Genomic DNA, 18,169 nt, shown 5'->3' with positions numbered 1-18,169 from the left:
ATGGAGTCATAGGTGATACAGAGACTTTCAAATTTGAAAGTTTGTTTACATAGTGTTAACATTTCTCAGAATTCACTTTCTTTTGCAATTAATAATTATAGAAATTTAAAGCTTTAATATGAAATTTAAAGTTATATCAATCTCATCCGATTAGACATTTATGATTATCTTGGGTCGTAGCTGAATCACACTTAATCTGAAATACAGGTTAGTTAACAGAATAAAAGTTTAAACAAGATTTATTGTTTATACCAAGATTCCTTAGACATACTTAGATATTTAAGAAAGCAAACTAGTTAATTGTAGTTAATTTGAAGCTCCCATTATCATGATTGCTTGATTATATTTTTACTTCTTATCTTTGTATTTTTCAAAGAAAATCAAGGAAAAAATATTTTGTCCTTGCAACTTCTACCTACTCTCTATAATTTCTTTCTACTGAAAGCAACAGCTGTATGGATGGCAGACTTCTCCAAGTAAAATTGTTTTTACAATTTGAGGACAAAGTCTTAAGTTAAGACACCCCGACCGTCTTCTCTTTACCTCATCTTTTATCTGTTTTCTCTTCCATTGTCCACCTAGAGGATAATTCTAAGTCATAAACATTTGCATTTTCAGTAACTTAAAATTCCTTTATCTCTTGAAGTTTACCTTAAAACAGACCTATTTGCAACTTGAAAGTCTTTAGACTATGATAAAGAAGAAAAATTCAAGTCTAGATTCTTACTAATTTCTGCCACTGATAATTTTCATCCAGGGTGTACTTATTAAGGGCTTGCTTAGTGGCATGCCCAGTCATCGAAACTGTTCAGACAGGACAGAAAAGTTATCTGCCTTCATGAAACCTACTCTCTAGCAACTTAGAGTATACAGAAGTCACCAAAGACTAGTGAAAAGGTTGCCGATGAGGTGATGGAGGTTTGTAACTGGGTAGAATTTTTCTAACAAATGCAAACTATGTTCCAAGTTAGTAAATGTCATGATATGATTTATACCGATTTCATCTCAGTTAAATCCAAATAATTTTCAATATATTACATATCATTCATAAGTACTGTGGATATTGTTCATAAATAAACCACCAGTAACGTATTCAGTGACATATTACTCTGAGCATAACTTTTTATCAGACTTTGCAGTCACAGTCTTCCTAAATTGAATACTGAATGAATGATAGAGTAATTACTGACTTTGGGGTCCCATACCTGTGTCCTTAAACATTTCTGACTATCCAGTGTGGGTCTAGCTGCTTCACTTCATTGAGACTTGGTTTATTTTTCTATAAAAATTTCTACTTTACACAGTTATGAGCAAAATGCCCACCACACCTTCACTATTAGAAGAAACTCGAAATTAAATTAGTTCCCTGCCCCCCCAAATTTGGAAGACCTCTTGAGTGATAGAACAAATATCAGTGACAGAATTTCAGTCAGCTCTGAAATGTTTACTTTAATGTGAATGTGCGTTGGATAGCTGCTCCCGCCAACTCTGCTCTGACATTTTGAAACTCATGACTCAACAAGGCAAATTATAGGATGATGATATAGAGAATATTGAAATTTGAGCCATGACATAGAAGCCATCTGGCTATTTCCCTATTCTTGGTGGCAGACTTGTCACAGATCTTTTTTCTGAGATTTTTATTGGAACCACATAGCCATTTTGTGTGTGTGTGTGTGTGTGTGTGTGTGTGTGTGTGTGTGTGTGTATGTATGTGTGTGTGCATATATATATGCCAATCTAACCATCACAAAAGTTTGGGTCTATTTTGTAGACTCTGCAGCAGTCTGAAAAATGTGAGCGCTTTGAAAATTGCCTTGCTTTCTTAATTGGGTAGTGGAGTCATACAGGATTAGAGCATGACTAAGTGTCACTGAGACTCTGCCAAGCTGTGTAAGGTAAAATGGAAATGAGACAAAAATATGAGAGCAGCCATGGTGTGTTGCTCTTTTTAAAGATTTCCAACAGAATTATGTAATAAATTGAAGAGTTTAGATTCAATCTTGCAGTGAACTTAATTTAGAGCCACCATCATGAACAGATGTAACAAAAATTCTCTAGCTCTGAGCTAGTCTTTTTGGATAACAGCAGCATTTTCTCAGAATGTGAATATAGAGGTCCTTGGGATGATAATAGTCAATGTTGTTTTTCTAATATTTTCTCAGATCATCTCAGTATTATTAAAACTGGCTTTTGTCTGTTAACTCAATTAAGAAAATATGTGATTGATGATTTCGGTTTTATCTTGTCAGTTTGAAACAATCCAAATATTATTCAGCGTTATCTTATTTGTGTTTAATTTAGCAATCTCTTTCTTTGTAAAATTGCCTATTTTGAAAGGTGCTTAGCAAATGCTCGAGAAACCCAAGATTTATTCTTTTGAAAATCAATCCTTATTCTTTTCTTCTAAATAGGTGTTCTAAATACTATTTTTATATGAAAATCTTGTTCTTTATGCTTGCTGAAATTTGAATAGCTTGTTGTATAAAAGTCTCTCTTCTTTTCTCTCTCAGGAACTCTTTCCAGTTAATAGACAGAGCGTGGATCATTTCGCTAAATATTTCACTGACGCAGGTCTGAAGGAGCTTTCTGACTTCCTCCGAGTCCAGCAGTCCCTGGGCACCAGGAAGGAACTGCAGAAGGAGCTCCAGGAGCGTCTTTCTCAGGAATGCCCCATCAAGGAGGTGGGGACCACAGGCTCATCCCTGTGAAACACACCAGCAAGGAGAAGAGCGTAGACTGTGCTGCCCGGGCTTTACCTCTGTTAAGGAGACCTCCCTTTGTTTATTGCTATGAACTTGGTGCCCTTGTTCATAACGTTTAAATTAGCTCGAAGTCTTGATTCATCATCCTCCAGGATGTTCCAGAAATTAATGGTTATATCCACACAAGTGACTTCTACCTGGTTGCTAGGACTGTCTGTCGAAATATTTCATCTGTCAAATACTATCCACTACCAGTATACCACATTTTATGGTGGTTTTTCCATTTTATTGCAGATTATATAATATGGTTAAGTATTGGGTTAAAATATTTAGGTTTTGGGTTTTTTGTTTGTTTTGTTTTTAAGACAAAAAAAGGGTTGATTTTGCAGTTGGGCCAGTGGCTTGTTGGATCCCACTCATAATAGCTGTCTGTCCCCATAAATTAAATAGTACATTTTGGTATAGCTATAGATCATATGCCTATGACTGTATCTTTTTTTAAAGTCGTGCCTGAAGAAAACTTCCTATTTGAACTTTAAAAACTTTTACATGATAATTAAAAATTGCATTAAGGTCCTTTCCTTTTGCTACTTGCTCTCACCGCCCCCTCTCCACCCTGCATGCTCTCAGCCTTGTGGTTCCACACTGATGCTGTCCAGCAGGTGGAGGTGTTGGGCCTGAGTCTCATGGCATTAAAGTCAGCCGTATATTCAATAACCTTTCTCCAAGCAAAGAACTTGAACATGATTTTTCCCTGGGGGAAAAAAAAAGCAAACCAAATAACACTGTGATATTTTTAGGCCCAGAGATGTCACCTTTCTTTGCAGCCTTCCCCAGCCAGCCGGGAGACTGGGACTTCTCAGTCCCTTCTGTTCTCAAAGGCTGCTTAACCCACTGCTGACTCCTCTGCAGCCCAGGCTAGCAGGAAAGAAAGCAATGTACGTCACTGAAAAAAGGAAGGGAGAACAACTGTGAGCTGATACAAAGTAGTATCCTTGAGATAAATTATGGTTTTTAATCACTTCTGAGGCCCTAATCTCTATTTGTGATTTTTATTTCAAAAGGAGAAAGATTTTTCCAAACAAATTTGATATAAAATACATTTTAGGACAATTTTATTCCATACCATCAGACTTTAGGATAAATTTGCCTATTTAAAAATAATTCTGAGGGGAAAATAGCCTGCTGAGTGTTGCTGCGTTGATATGTATCCTTTGAAAATATTGTCTTTGCACTGGACAGTTTATTTTCATGGGGCGTGAGGATCATAGGAAGTGATAATTAAAGAATGAATTGTAGACAGTGCCTTGTACAGCCCAAGACATTTTTCGTCCAGAGATTTAAAGCTGAGGGTCAGAGATAAAAAAAAATTCACAGCTCTGTCGCTTTCCCCAGACTGGCTTAAATAATCCCACCCCTTCTGGACTCAAAGGGGTGCCTGCCTGTAAAAAAAAAAGAACCCTAAGAAGTCAAGATTCCCTCTGATTTCCTATTATCCAGTAGCTCCAGGCCGGAGCTAAGCCTATTAATTTTTGGACTAAAAATAAATCTGCTTGGAGAACAAGTCATTGTAGTTTTCCTCCCTCTTGCAGCCTCAGAGTATACACCAGGAAGGAAGGAACTGAGCAGAATATTTGTCTGCCCCAAACCTTTCACTGACCAGGCACAGTGAGAGAGGGGGGAGCCCCCCATCTGCCTGTTATTCTCTGACCCCCTTTTCTGTGAAATGTTAGGTGGTGCTCTACGTGAAGGAAGAGATGAAGAGGAATGATCTTCCGGAAACAGCAGTGATTGGACTTCTGTGGACCTGTATAATGAATGCCGTGGAATGGAACAAGAAGGAAGAACTCGTTGCAGAGCAAGCCCTCAAGCACCTGAAGGTACAGGGTCCCAGCGGGGAGCAGTCCTGACAGGATGCCCGATGGGTTCCAACCGCAGTTCACCCAGACCCAGACCCAGCATATGTCTCCTAATGTTTTTCTTTTAAAATTTGCCACTACCTAAAATGTTTCTAGTGTAAGAGCTTAGGAAATCTCTAAGGATAAGTTCTTACCAAAAACAATGTCAGAAAAGCCACAGAATATTCAGCATTGAAAGTTAAAGAGAAACACGATGTGATCGTATTGATTTTCCTTCTGTTCCCCATGACAGAAGTTCTTGATGAATATTCTTAGTCCTTAATGAAGTAAACCACAAATGGGTATTAGAATTTGAACAGTATCTAAGTGATGGAAGAAATGAACTGATTGTGTAAATTGTAAATTCATGTGTAGGGATGTGTATGTTTTTACTTTTATTGCCTTCTCCCTATAAAACCACATTTAGCCATTGGAGGACTTAGAGCCTGCCTTCAGGGCTTACACTTGAACTGGGATATCTAAGACTAGCTAATGTAAACCAGGTAGGGTGTGAATTAAAGATAAGTCTCAGTGTTGAGAACAGAGCAGTAAGTAAACTCTGCAGGTGGAGTTGGTGAGGAAAGGCTCAGAGGAGGAGATGAGTGTTGAGCTGAGTAGGTCTGAGAGAAAACAATAGTTGTACACCAGCATCTGGAAGCCATGGTCATCTAGGACAAAGGATAAAATATGACCAAAACCATAAAGATGACATATGAGGGAGTCTGGGTTGTCCAGGGAAGGAGACCCCCGACTCTTCCAGTGGCAGAACCACACTGCCCAGCAGCCCTAAGAACTTTGCTCCTTGTCTCATTTTCATAATATGCCTTAGACAGACATAGTAGCATGTCAGTTATCATTAACATAGTCAGAATTTCATATTTGGTCTCTTTTAGTGAGTACTGTCAGAGAAATCTGATAAGGTGGTGGGATTAAAAAATTCGCTTTGATTGGACACCATAATATAATCAGATAATCCTAAAAGTGAATGTTTTCTAAGCAAATCTCCAGATTACTGTTGTGATTCAAGTGGGGTCAGCCCTGTGCCTCGCATGAAAGTTAACACTTCACTCCCCACGTCTGTTCTAGCAATACGCTCCACTCCTGGCTGTGTTCAGCTCCCAAGGCCAGTCAGAGCTGATCCTTCTCCAGAAGGTGCAAGAATACTGTTATGACAACATCCATTTCATGAAAGCCTTTCAGAAGATCGTGGTTCTTTTTTACAAAGGTATCTCTCCATGTTCTGCCACTGTGTTTCTGTGTTTTGTTGAAGCTCTCTGAGGGCTGGAGTCAGGGGTGAGGCAGAGGGACGCATGGGTTCATGCTAACCTTCACATTTTTAGTGAGGTGGCCATACTACGTAGAGAGAGGAGGTACCAACGGGGCCTCGAGACCCAGCTTGATTAGGCCCCTGTGAACCTCTCATTGGTGAAGCCTGTAATTTTGGTGGGGAAGAAGGGTAGAAAAGACTGTAATTACAAAAAGTAAGATCTGTTTTTGAATTGGAAGGATTAGCTCTAACAACAGTGGTTACCAAATGTTTACATATAGTTTGTTCAGTCCTTTTCAGCTACCATAAAACTGATTTGAAAATTACTGAAATAGTGGGGAGGGTATAGCTCAGAGGTAGAGCACATGCTTAGCATGCATGAGGTCCTGGGCTCAATCCCTAGTACCTCCATTAAAGGAAAAGAAAAGAAAAAAAAATTACTGAAATAATCAGCTTTTTACATTGTGTTTTAGTTATTTGGTCCAGCCATTCTCCTGTTTTCCAAGGAAATGGCTATTTTTAGATTCACATTTACTGTCTTTTCATTGTATTTGTAAGGATTAGGTTTCCATGACAACTGGCACTGCCAGCTTATTAAAAATGAATGCCGTTAGGATTTTCACTGATCTCCATCTCTGTACATAACAGCGTATATAAAATGATCCCAGACTATTCGTTGGTCCAGATTTATATAGTTTTATGAGGGAAGAAAAGGAGGCCTTAAGAAATGATATATAATGTTTATTAGACGTTATTGAAATCTTAAATGACGTAACACAGGAAAAAAACTAAAGCATAAATTAATACCAGCCATATTTCTTTTTTGATATGTTCTTACATTTATCTATTTTGAATGACAATTTGAGCATTTAGAATGTAAAATGTCATCATTCTACATTCATTGATTGATAGCTATTTTACAAATGTTTAATAGCCCTTCACAAAGAGTTTTAATTGGCCATCCAGACTCTTCAACTGCGTACATCTTGCCTACAATCTTTGGGTAATATGTTACTTTCTCAGCACTAAGATTCAGTACAATTCTTATACCGATAGGAGAATGTGATGACTGCCAAGTCCCATTTGAAGTTCAGTAATAGGTGTTTTTCACTGGCTGGATCTGAATTAGGCCCTGTTGGCTGTGGTCATGAGATAGCAATGTCCTAAAACTAAGGCTTACATGATACCCAAGGTGACCCATCAGAACAAAACCTACAGGTCCAATTGCCAACCGACTTGTGGTACCCAGCAGCCAAGAAGGAGAAGCAGGGCCTACCCCACCAGTGGCTGTTCTGGCCACACAGGTCACAGCTGGCTCCATTTGAAACCAGCAGAGAGGCCCGTGGGATGGGTTTCATATTTGCTTCATGAGTGGTCAATATTTTCCACTACAGAAAAGCAAACTTTATAAACTAGCAGCCTGAGTACACAATTTCTTTTCTTGTTGTTTGATAGCTATCCCAAACTACCAGGGTCTCTTACCAAATCTTTTTTTTTTTTTAACCTGGGACATAGTTGTTTGAGCCTTGTCTGCAGCAACACTTTATTTCATTGTAATACTTCATTCAAAATTAAATAAACTACGTTTTATCAATCATGGCATTTAGGCGGCATATAAGCAACTATTAAAATCCTTCAGATTTCTCATTTTAATCATTAATGTCGACATCCTTCCCCATTATACTTTTTGTAACAACTACTAATAGCTAGCAAAACTGGCTGCTTTGAGTTATTTCCTATTCTTCAGCCCTAAGTGCTAAGGAACCTGAAATTACAAAATCACCAAGAAATGGGCACCATGAAGTGAAAAAAAAAAGACACATTAGCCCTTCCTTAAGCCATTGATTAATAACTAGGTGGTCAGTTTTAAAATAGATTGTTTAAGTTTGTAAGTTCTGTGGCAAGTTTGAGCAGGCCCAAGGGAACACAAGAAAGTAAGTGTCAACATCAGTTTTATTCTGGCTTAGTTATTTTGGGAAATGAAATCAGGAAACGTTTACAAATGGAAATCTAAACTATGGCACTGAAAAGTTAAAACTAAATGTCATTTTCTAGGTAATTTCATAATTTTCAACAAAATTACACCCACACAAACACACACACACGCAATCTGTTTTTCTGTATAGAATAATTGCATTTTTTCTCTTGAGAATGCGAAATCCCCAGGGAATGGTGGTTCCACAACCACAATGAGAGAGTTACTGTGTTTACCTTCTTATCTTCTTTGAATAGCAGCTTTTACTTGGAGCTTTTTTCATCCGACAAACCCTGATGCACCAGGAGACATATATTTCATTTGTTTTCATAGGGATTTTTAGATGCTCTTATTCTTTATTTCGTACGCCTGGGAAGACTTGAGGAACTGCATGTGTTAAAGCACTGCTTTCCCATTGCTAGTGTGCCTGTGAATCATCTGCAGAGCTTGTTAAAACACAGATTCCCCACGGATTCTCATTCAGTGGGTCCGACATTGGGCCCACAAGGTTGCATTATAACGCATTTCCAGGTGATGCTGTGACTTGCTTCCAGACTGCTTGTCTAAAGGATACTGAATGCCAGAAGTGACAAATCCCATGAACTATAGTGATAATAATTAGTTAAGATTATACTCGGCATTAATTCCATGTACACATACACATTTTACAAATATCAAATAGTGTCTTGTTTGCGTCTTCTGTCTAGTGATGTGGATCCCTTTTATTTGTTGTAAGGAACATCTTGCTTTAAAGCAGGTTTTAAAAGATGTAATGGAAATTATTTCTCCTTTTCCATTTTAATGTCTCTATCTCTATTACATACACCCACTTTTCCTATATTCCCAGAACTTAAGGATACCAGAAACAGAGGATGTGATGTCCCATGGCCCCTTTGAAAACCTAATTACTTAAATGAATGCCATTATTAAAAGATTTTTAGTAAGATTTTTTAACATTTTGTAATTTTAAAAAAGTGGAATAAAAAATGAATAAACTTTAAATAATGCTTTTCAGCAGTGAAAGAAAAAAAGTGGTTGTTGATCATTTAGTGAAGATTTATTTTCTGTATTAAAATCTAGATTTGTAAGTTTCTAAGGCAATAAGGAAAAACTGTAAATCCCTCACTACTTTTCAAATATCACATTGTTCACTTTCTAAAATAGTTTTTCTTCCTTTCTTCCTAAAGTTAAGTACCATATGCTCAGCATGTAGGTCTGAAAAATATAAAACTACCTGTCCGTATTTCTATCACGGCTTTTATTGTTTGCAGATATTTCTTAAGTTAAATTCTCTTCCTCATGCACATTTTTCTAAGGTTCTTATTCTCATTCTAAAAAAAGATTAGTGGCCTTCTCACTGTATAGCCCCAACATTCTTAAGGTAAATTATTTTTGACTTATGTCCCTGTGTGACACCTCTAATAAAAGTACTGAATTTCTTAAGTTCCAAGTGACATAATTTTCAATTTAAATATTTAAATAACTAACATTATCCAAAGCTTTGCAATTCTCAAACCACTTTTCCAATATGGTCTCTTTGACCCTTATAAAAGCTCAAATTTTAAATGCTAGCCCTACCAATTGAGACATATTTGCTTTTTTTCTCATTAAGTTAATCAGTCTGTCCATTATACATTTATTGAATGCTGCATGCATTCTAGATGGTGAGTCTTAAGGTTAAATGCTGGGAATGAGATGATGAACTATTAAATAGCCCCTGACTTCCTGAATTTCAGAGCGTAGAATTAAATCAAAAATTCTAAGCATATCACCACCATGTCATTGGCTAAAATAAAGTTTGTACAGATAGATGGGGGTGAGAGGTAGAGCAATGACAGAGGAAGTTGAAGCTGATTTGGAGAAGGAAAAGGGAAGGCTCTCAAGGGACACAAGTATTTGACAAGATATGACGAAGTTGGCCGAATAGAAGGGAGAGAAATGTATTGGAATCTGAGGGCGCTCTGTGCAGTTATATAATGCCTTCCTTTCCTACTATGCTGTTATCAGTACTCCCTCCACATTCCTAGTGAGCATTTCTGGGAGCTCCCACTAAACATTTTGTCATCTTTGTCTCCCAGTTTTAATGAACTCCTCTTCCTACTTTTCCTTAATGGGAAACAAAAGTTCTTTCTCTTCATTTGTCAAGAAGTTCCTTCCTTTTTAGATGAGGCTTTTCACTAGACGAAAGTTGAGTTTTTTTAAAATTTTTGGTGTTCATGTGTTGCCTCCAAGTTGCCGTCTATAGTTACCTCTGTCTTCTCTATGTTATTTATTCCCCTAGTACTAGAAATTTGGTATGTATTACTCAGTTAGGTTCTTCTGAGAACTCAGCTCTGCAGTTTGTCTCATTTTCAGTGGACTTCAGCGGACTGTCGATCCGATAAGTTTTACCCATCATGTAGGGCCCTTTGCACAAGCACTGTCACTGACCAAGGATTCTGATAGCTGCATGGCCTCTGTTGGCCTCTGTGGGGCAATAAAACACAGGAATGAGACCTCAACCTTCAGAAAAATAACCTGAGACAAACAGTATCACTAAACTACACTGGGCATCGCCTTTCCAGCCTATACCTTGTATCGTAACGTGATTCACTAAGGTGAGGAGAAAACCTAGAACTTCCCTTTACTTGTTCAATTCTGTATTTTGTTTTATAACATTAACAATAATAGTTACATAGTACATGCATATAATTTATAAACCAAAAAAATGTATGTTTGTTGGATGTACATACTCAAAATTGTCTTGCTGATAGAGGAGCATAGTCAAAAAACAGTTTGGAAATGACAGGTCTAAATCACAGGCATCTTAACGGTGTCCTAAAAAACAAACTATATAAAAGGGACTTTTAAAATCCACATTTGCGCTAATTAGCATTCCTAAAAATTTTCTGCAAAGCAGTCTTACACAGTAACAAGGCACTTCCTTGGGCTGTGAACCATCTGCTCCTCATCTCTATGAAAACTGGGCTTTGCTGGCAAGAGGTGGGGAAGTTCTTTCATCACTGTGAGTGGAGAGTGTGGAGCTGGAAACAGAAGAAACGAAAAGACTAGAAGCTAAGAGTAATTTTTTAGGGCTCCTGATTATAATTTTTATGTCTACTTCTTACAGATGAATAAATCCAGACTTCCTTTTTCCTTTGGAAAATGTAGTGTATTTAATGATAAAAATAAACAAATTAAACAAGTTTTATATTTTCTAAAACCAATCATGTGCATTTTTAGTCAGTTCAATCTCTTCAACTGAAGTCAAGAGCCAATTATTAGTTTAAAAAAAACAAGCTTTTTTGTTATGAAAATATCCATGATGTTTTGAATGAAAACAGTATCAAATCATTTCTCTTGTTTTCATAAGTTAAAGTTATATTTTTAACTGCAAAAACATGAGCAGAATGATTTATCAGCATTTACAATGGATTGGGCTGGCATTGGGGACAATAATAAATCATTTCTATCTTTTTTTCCATCTCATTTTCCACTCCGAAATCCCCAAAGGCAACCCATTAGAACCCTGGCAAAGTCTGTAGGCTGTTGTTTTCATATTCCTCTTCCTATTCTTCACATTAAATATTCTAAATTAATGGTAACTTGAGGGTATAAAGGCATATTTATGGAATTTAGAATTTTCGATAATAGTAGAAAACACTTGTTAAAAAAAGTCTATAAGAAGTCTATGTAACATGTCTCTGTTTTTCTCCTGATGGTGTACAAGGAAAACATTACTCTTGCGATTTAGATATTATGCTATGGGAAAATAAATTACTGACTTAGGAATAGAGTAAGTGTAGAACTTTGGATTGTGTGTCTATTGGTCCCATGATATACCCAGGAAGCTCCTCTTTAATTAACTGTTAATATTGGTTTTGCATCCTCTCTGCATTTTTTTTATTTGCCCTTTTTTGCTCCTACAGTAAACCCCCTTAAAAGACCGGTCATTTGAGGTTGCTGCTTAATCAAGATGTGTTTGAAGTTGGCAGGACACAGAGTGTTCTGAAATGCTGGAATTGCTGATTCATTGGCAAAATTACAGTATAACTCAGTTTCCTACCAGCAAATTAGCACTGTAAGAGATGTCCCAGTCCCAGTACTGACTTGCGTCCAGGCTTGCATTATATCATGCCTGATGAGATATATAGATCACCGTCATCACTGTTGACTCCCTTAACTCCCAAAATACTCAGGGCACTGGGCCATAGGAAATGAAGTTGGTTCCTGACTTCTGATGAGTTTCAACATGAGTTTCTTTTGTAACGGAGCTTTAATGTTTGAAGTGATTACTTTCTATTAAACTATAAGACATGAAGTTGCTTTAAACCATGATCTCTATGTAGTAACTTCGAAATCTTTGATCTGACATTGCAGCTGACGTGCTGAGTGAGGAAGTGATATTGAAATGGTATAAAGAAGCACATGTTGCCAAAGGCAAAAGTGTTTTTCTTGACCAGATGAAGAAATTTGTCGAGTGGTTACAAAACGCAGAAGAAGGTATGATTCCGTTTAACAACATTGGTGGCCATTTAGCAAGTACCTTCTCATTATAATTCAAGATAGCTCCCTCTTCCACAGAATTTTCTTGGCTTTCCTAAAACTGAAGTTCCTAGGGTGTCTTCCCTATCAAACATTTTGCCCATGTCTTAGCCTTCCTTTCTGAATCGAGGCAGTGAATATTTCTGCATGGTAAACAAAACCTCTTAAATTATCCATCCTTATGGGGAACGAGGAGGAAGAAATAATTGGCAGCTGTGAAAGGGGGAAGAAATACATTTAGTTTAATCATACTTCTAGAATTATATAGGTTTTTATAGCACCTTTATCAGTTGACTGGTGGTTAAAATGGGAACACAGGTGGGAAAACAATAATGGATGAGACTTAATCCAACTAAGCATGAAAAGTTTATTTTAGATGATGTAGAAAAATAAAAGTAGTTACAGTGTCCAGTAATATTCATGAGCAAGTTGCATTTTTAGAAAGGCACGTTTCATTTAAAAGCGAAGAGGTGTGGGAGGGTATAGCTCTGTGGTAGAGTGTGTGCTTAGCATGCACAAGGACCTGGGTTCAATCCCCAGTGCTTCCATTAAAATAAATGAATGAAGGAATGAATGAGCCTAATTACTGTTCCAAAAAAATAGGCAGAAAAAAGTAAAAGTTTGCTGTCTGCCCTCCTGTGCCTCTCTTGCAAAAGTGTCTTTTTGGGGTCGTGGTAGGAGGTGGGGGAAATAGATTAAAAACTCTATCATGACCTTATTTAAAGGAATCTCAGAAGACACAACCTGACTTTTCTGTTTTTTCTCTCCTAGAGTCTGAATCGGAAGGTGAAGAGAATTAGATGGCGCAAGAAACACAACACCTAGGTCACCACACAACACTCTTACTGGGAATGCTGAACCATTTGAGGAGAGAAACTTGGCTTCTGTTTTCACAAAGGAGAAAAAAAAATAGGATAGGTTTCCCTTGTGCAGAGGGGAAGATGGTTTTTGTTTTTGTTTTGTTTTTAAATGGAGCCCTGAGGCGTCAGCTATTATACTTGGGACTCTACCTCTCACTCACTATGCGCTAACTTAAAGCCATTCAACAGGGAGTCACGTAGGTTTCTGAAATTAAATACTCCACCGACTCCTCTTTTTTAGCTGTATTTTTCAGGTACTGTGTGGTGAACGCCCCACTGGTGTCTATTACAGGGCCACTTTGGTAGTTGTGTATCTGCTCGTGTATGTGATTTGACAAACCAGTTTTTTAAAATAAATGGCTTTTTAAAAATCTGGGCTTACATTTTCAGAGCTGTTCTTTGCTTACTGTCCATGACTTGCACAGATGACTTTCCCCTGTTTGACTTGTCATGCCCATCCAAAATGCTGAATGGTTCTGGTCTGTGAAAGCAACTCGGTTCTTCTAATCGTAAGTAATGCCTTTCACTTCATAGTGAAAATAGAAGTCAACTCCAAAACTATGCATATTAGCACTAATACCATGGGATGATATTACCAGTAATAATTATTTTCCATGTGTGAGAATGTCATTTTCATTATCCAGGAAATAAGAAGGACAGAATAACTGTAGCCAATAATGATTGGAAGTCATAGCACAAGGAGCTCTTCAGCCGCTTGGAAATGACTCGCATATCCCTGGGTGCACATTTATATTTTTTTCCTAAAACTGTTCTACTGAGAAATGTTCCTCTTTCATTTCATTGATTTTCCTTTCCAGTCTCCCTGGCACAATTGCCCTTCTCCTATTTTATTTAAAAAAAAAAAAGGTTATTAACTCATCTATCCCAAAAAGGTACACTGGCCTGGAGATGAAAACCACATGGTGCTAAACAAAGACAATTCTAGAATGTGTTGCCTTCTAGGATAGTCCCTTGAGAGAAAAGCAGGAAACTGAAGGGGAGTTATGAAGTTAAATGGTAAGTCACATCATAGAGTACATACTTAATGTGCTTATCGGAATTGAAAAAAATGAATAATTTTCTTAGGAAACAAACTTGGCCAACTAATTTCACAAGGGCTGACTGCCAGTTAGGGTCCATGGCAGACATGCTCCATACGTTAAGTTAAATCTGCGTGTTTAGAGAAAGACTATATATATTTAAAGATAAAATATTGAAAATTACATTCAATGTGTAATAACATTTCTGTGTCAACTTTCATGTATTTTATATTTAATTTTATGTTATTATGTCAGAGGATTTCCCCTTCATTTCAGGGGATCGTGAGTATAACATGTGAAGGGCACTGTGCTAAAGGGTATTTGACTTCACCCCAGTATTTCCAGGGTGACCACACTGAGACCTAGGAAAGCAGAATTATCCAAGGTCATAGAGTTAGTGACCCAGATGGAACTAAAAATCCCATTCCTGAGTCCCACACCTGGGCTCTTTTTTTCCCCTGTATTCTGCTGTCAAATTGTTTATAATGAGAATGTAAGTTTCCACATTCAAGCAAGTTTTTTTTTCAGCTCACACTTCTGTTGAATACACATCCGGAAAATCAATTTTCTAGTCTATAAAGTGTAGGAATTAGGGAATACTAACACCTAAAGTTTCCTAGCACATAATATTTTTCCCAAACAGAACTTAAGATAGTGATTTTAGGTTACACAGTGTGAAGGGAGGGGTGTTGCTTAACAGCAAGAACTTAATAAGGATTTCTTAAACCAAAGCCCTTTTTCTAAAAAAGTGGCTCTTTATAAAAAGAAAACCTGTCCTAATTATTAAAGTAATTACATTAGTTATCTATTGCTGCATAACAGGTTATCCCCCAATTTAGCAGCTTTAAACCACAAACATTGATTGTCAACAGTGTCTCTGGTCAGGATCCAGGTGCAGTTTAGCCAAGTGGCTTCCAGCTCAGTCTCTCTTGAGCTTGCAGTCAAGCCACTGGCTGAGAGCATAGTCATCGGAAAGCTGTAGGGTCTGCTTCCAGGCTGACAGTGATTGTATGATCAGGCCACTCAGGAAAGCTGTTGTTACTGTTGTTTTTCCAGTAACCTTTTAAAATTGTCTAAAAATTAAACAAAAAAATTTTTTTAAATTAACAATGTAAATAGAAGCCACAGACCCAGGTACTGACTCTCTGGGATTTTTGAGACTGCCTTCATCATGTTCATCATTCTGGGGCTTAGTAAAGTGCAAGACAACTGATGGACATTTTTCTAGGTGATATTGTATGTGGTTTAGCACAGACAGCCTCATATAACAGTTTCAGCTTTTTGGTTGGAGTCGGGATTCTGCAGTGCCTTTTATTTATTTTTTCATGTGGGCAAGAAAATATGGCTGGTGTGATAGACAAACTTAGTCGTGTTTTCATCTGACCTCTTTACTGGCCTATTTATATAAACATATTGTCACCAGTTACACAGAGAGAGGCTCATCCAGCTCTCCGCCACTGCAAAAAAAGATGGCTGTTCTCTTGCTGTCTGTACAACCCCTGCCTCACCCATACTCCACCCACAAGACTGAGCTTCCCCCTTAGTCGTAGAATCTAATCAGTAAGTGCCTATGTACCTGCCCTTGGCCCCTGGTAGTTCTAATATTTAGATCAGAACTCTCTCTCCTGTGATAGTTTATCAAAGGGCTGGCCCCTCTGCTGGTTTCCCTGGTAACCAGTGAGCCATCTGGATGAAAATTCCCTCCTGTCCTGCCAACCGCCGCACACAGTCAGGTATCACTTCTGGTCTTTGCTTCACACAGGTAAGATCCCTTATCCATTACACCACTGATGTCTCTGTCACAGACTCCAGGCTCTTGAGGCTGGGCAAGTACAGGGCTTGCAAGCCTGTGGGATACAGCCCAACAGTGGTGGGTGGTGGGCCTCCATTCTTTGTTGGCTGTTAGCCAGACTTGAGTTCTTTACCACAGGATTCTCTTCTTAGGCTACCTGAGTGTCTTCATGACATACCAGCTGGCTTCCCCAGGAATGAGTGATCTGGGAGAAAGGAGCCTTGGAAGGAAGCCATCTTTAATAACCTAATATTCGAAGTGACCTACCGTACCACCCCTTCTGCCACATTCTGTTGGTCACACAGACCAACCCTGGTACCAGGTAGAAGGGGACAGCGTGAGATGTGAATACCAGGAGGTGAGGATAATTTAGGGCCATCTAGGAGGCTGGCTACCCCAGTAGTACAGGTCTACATAGCAAAATCGTTTCTGTTCAGATTAAAACTCTGTGTTAGACATACAGTTTTTAATCTGGATAGATTCAAACTAATGTTAAAATGATGAAAGCACTAAAGGACAATGCAGGAACTATCTTTATAACTGGCATGGGAAAAGCATAACATAAAAGCAAATAATAAAAGTCTGATTATAAAAGTTAACATTTTCCCCATATTGAAAGATACCTGCATACATAACAAACACTAAATGTGTGTGGGATCAGCAGAACCTCAAAAGGCTGGGAGAAAATATCTTCGGAAAAAAAACAGCATTAACAACAGAAATAAGGAACATGTGTAAATCAATAAGAAAAAACAATTGCAAATGAGTGAAGAATCAATTGAAACGGACAGTTAACGTGGAAAGAAGTTCAACTTTATGTTAATTGGAGATCTGTAAAACAACAAAATGTTTGATTCACTGGTTTGGAAAAAATTACTAAAACCAATAACCAGTGGTGCTGTAGAAAAAATGGGTTGTTTCCTTTTGCACATGGCCTTTAGAGGTAAAATCTGGCAATAAATACTGATGTTTAAAAATATTAATATTCTTTGACTCAGCACTTCCATTCTAGAAACCATTCCACAGGTGGACCACAGACATAAGTGCGATGATCAGTCTGTCAGTGATATAAAACTGGCCTGGACTAAGACAGTCTTAAATCGTTACTGTCTAAAGTGTTTATGAGAAGAGGACTAGTTGAATTATGATAGATCCACATAGCACAGGAGGTAGACTCAAAGCTGTCATAATATATCATTAGAGGAAAAATATGAGTTAAAAAGAATGTTTTATTTTTTCCCATTAACAAAACTATGTGTGCATATAATACATAGAAAATGTATAATGTAATTATAATTACATAGAAAATGAATAATGCTCTCTGATAATACTCATTCCTGCCTTAAGTCTTAGGCAGGGCCAGAAGGAGGAAAGGGGAGGGAGAATTTTTTCTTTTCACTCTGAATACTTGGATTTCATTTGAAAGAGCATGCAATGTCTTTATAATTTAAAAAAATTAATACATGTTTATTTTGGAAAATACAAAAAAAGTCTTGGAAGAAACTAAACATTACATAGCATTTTACCACAGAAATGGGAACTTATAATGTTTTTATATTTTTACAAATATTTGCTTAATTCTTTTCAAAACATTGTCCTTTCTGTGTCAGTTTTTTATCCTGCTCTTTATTAAGTAGTATTTGGTATCATATCACCATATCAGTAACTATTCTTCAAAAACATGACTTTAAAATATGTATAATTGTTCTTGGTGTAGATGGGGCATCATTTAATTATTACTCTTTATGTTCAATGCAAGATATTTTATAAATTTTTGCTTTTAAAAATAACCATTTAAAATATTCTTATATAAGTCTTTGTTCATCTTATGGTTATTCAGAAAAAAAGAAATGGAATTTGGGTCAAGGGATTTAAATATTTTTAACACAATGTGACCTTACTTTCTGAAATTGCATTTATATATTTGAAGGCATTTAATGCCCAGGCAGTATCATTTCAGGAAGAAACTTGTCTGTTAAGCTAAAAATAGGAGAGTTTAAACTTGTGGAATTCAACAGATCTGATTTGTAGAAGTGGGGGAAATTAAAATATTTCATTTCCAAGCCAAGAAAACCGACAGTCTGGAAACACATCAGGTCCTGTTTGGC

General features: G+C 37.3%; 1 protein-coding gene across 3 annotated transcripts in view; it reads left to right on the top strand.

Annotated features, from left to right (window-relative positions):
• Window positions 1–13,600, top strand: part of BZW2 (basic leucine zipper and W2 domains 2) — a 50,937-nt gene extending 37,337 nt beyond the window's left edge. For all 3 annotated transcript variants that reach the window (XM_006211729.4, XM_006211730.4, XM_072964898.1), the window contains exons 8-12: window positions 2,514–2,684; window positions 4,439–4,585; window positions 5,690–5,828; window positions 12,205–12,327; window positions 13,141–13,600. In XM_006211729.4, coding sequence (XP_006211791.1) covers window positions 2,514–2,684; window positions 4,439–4,585; window positions 5,690–5,828; window positions 12,205–12,327; window positions 13,141–13,169 — 609 coding nt within the window. In that variant the 3' untranslated portion in view covers window positions 13,170–13,600. The remainder of the gene's footprint in view (window positions 1–2,513; window positions 2,685–4,438; window positions 4,586–5,689; window positions 5,829–12,204; window positions 12,328–13,140) is intronic.
• Window positions 13,601–18,169: the final 4,569 nt, after the last annotated feature.

The sequence above is a fragment of the Vicugna pacos genome, chromosome 7, assembly GCF_048564905.1.
Source record: "Vicugna pacos chromosome 7, VicPac4, whole genome shotgun sequence".
Taxonomy (NCBI): domain Eukaryota; kingdom Metazoa; phylum Chordata; class Mammalia; order Artiodactyla; family Camelidae; genus Vicugna; species Vicugna pacos.
This window is presented reverse-complemented; position numbering and strand designations above follow the sequence as displayed.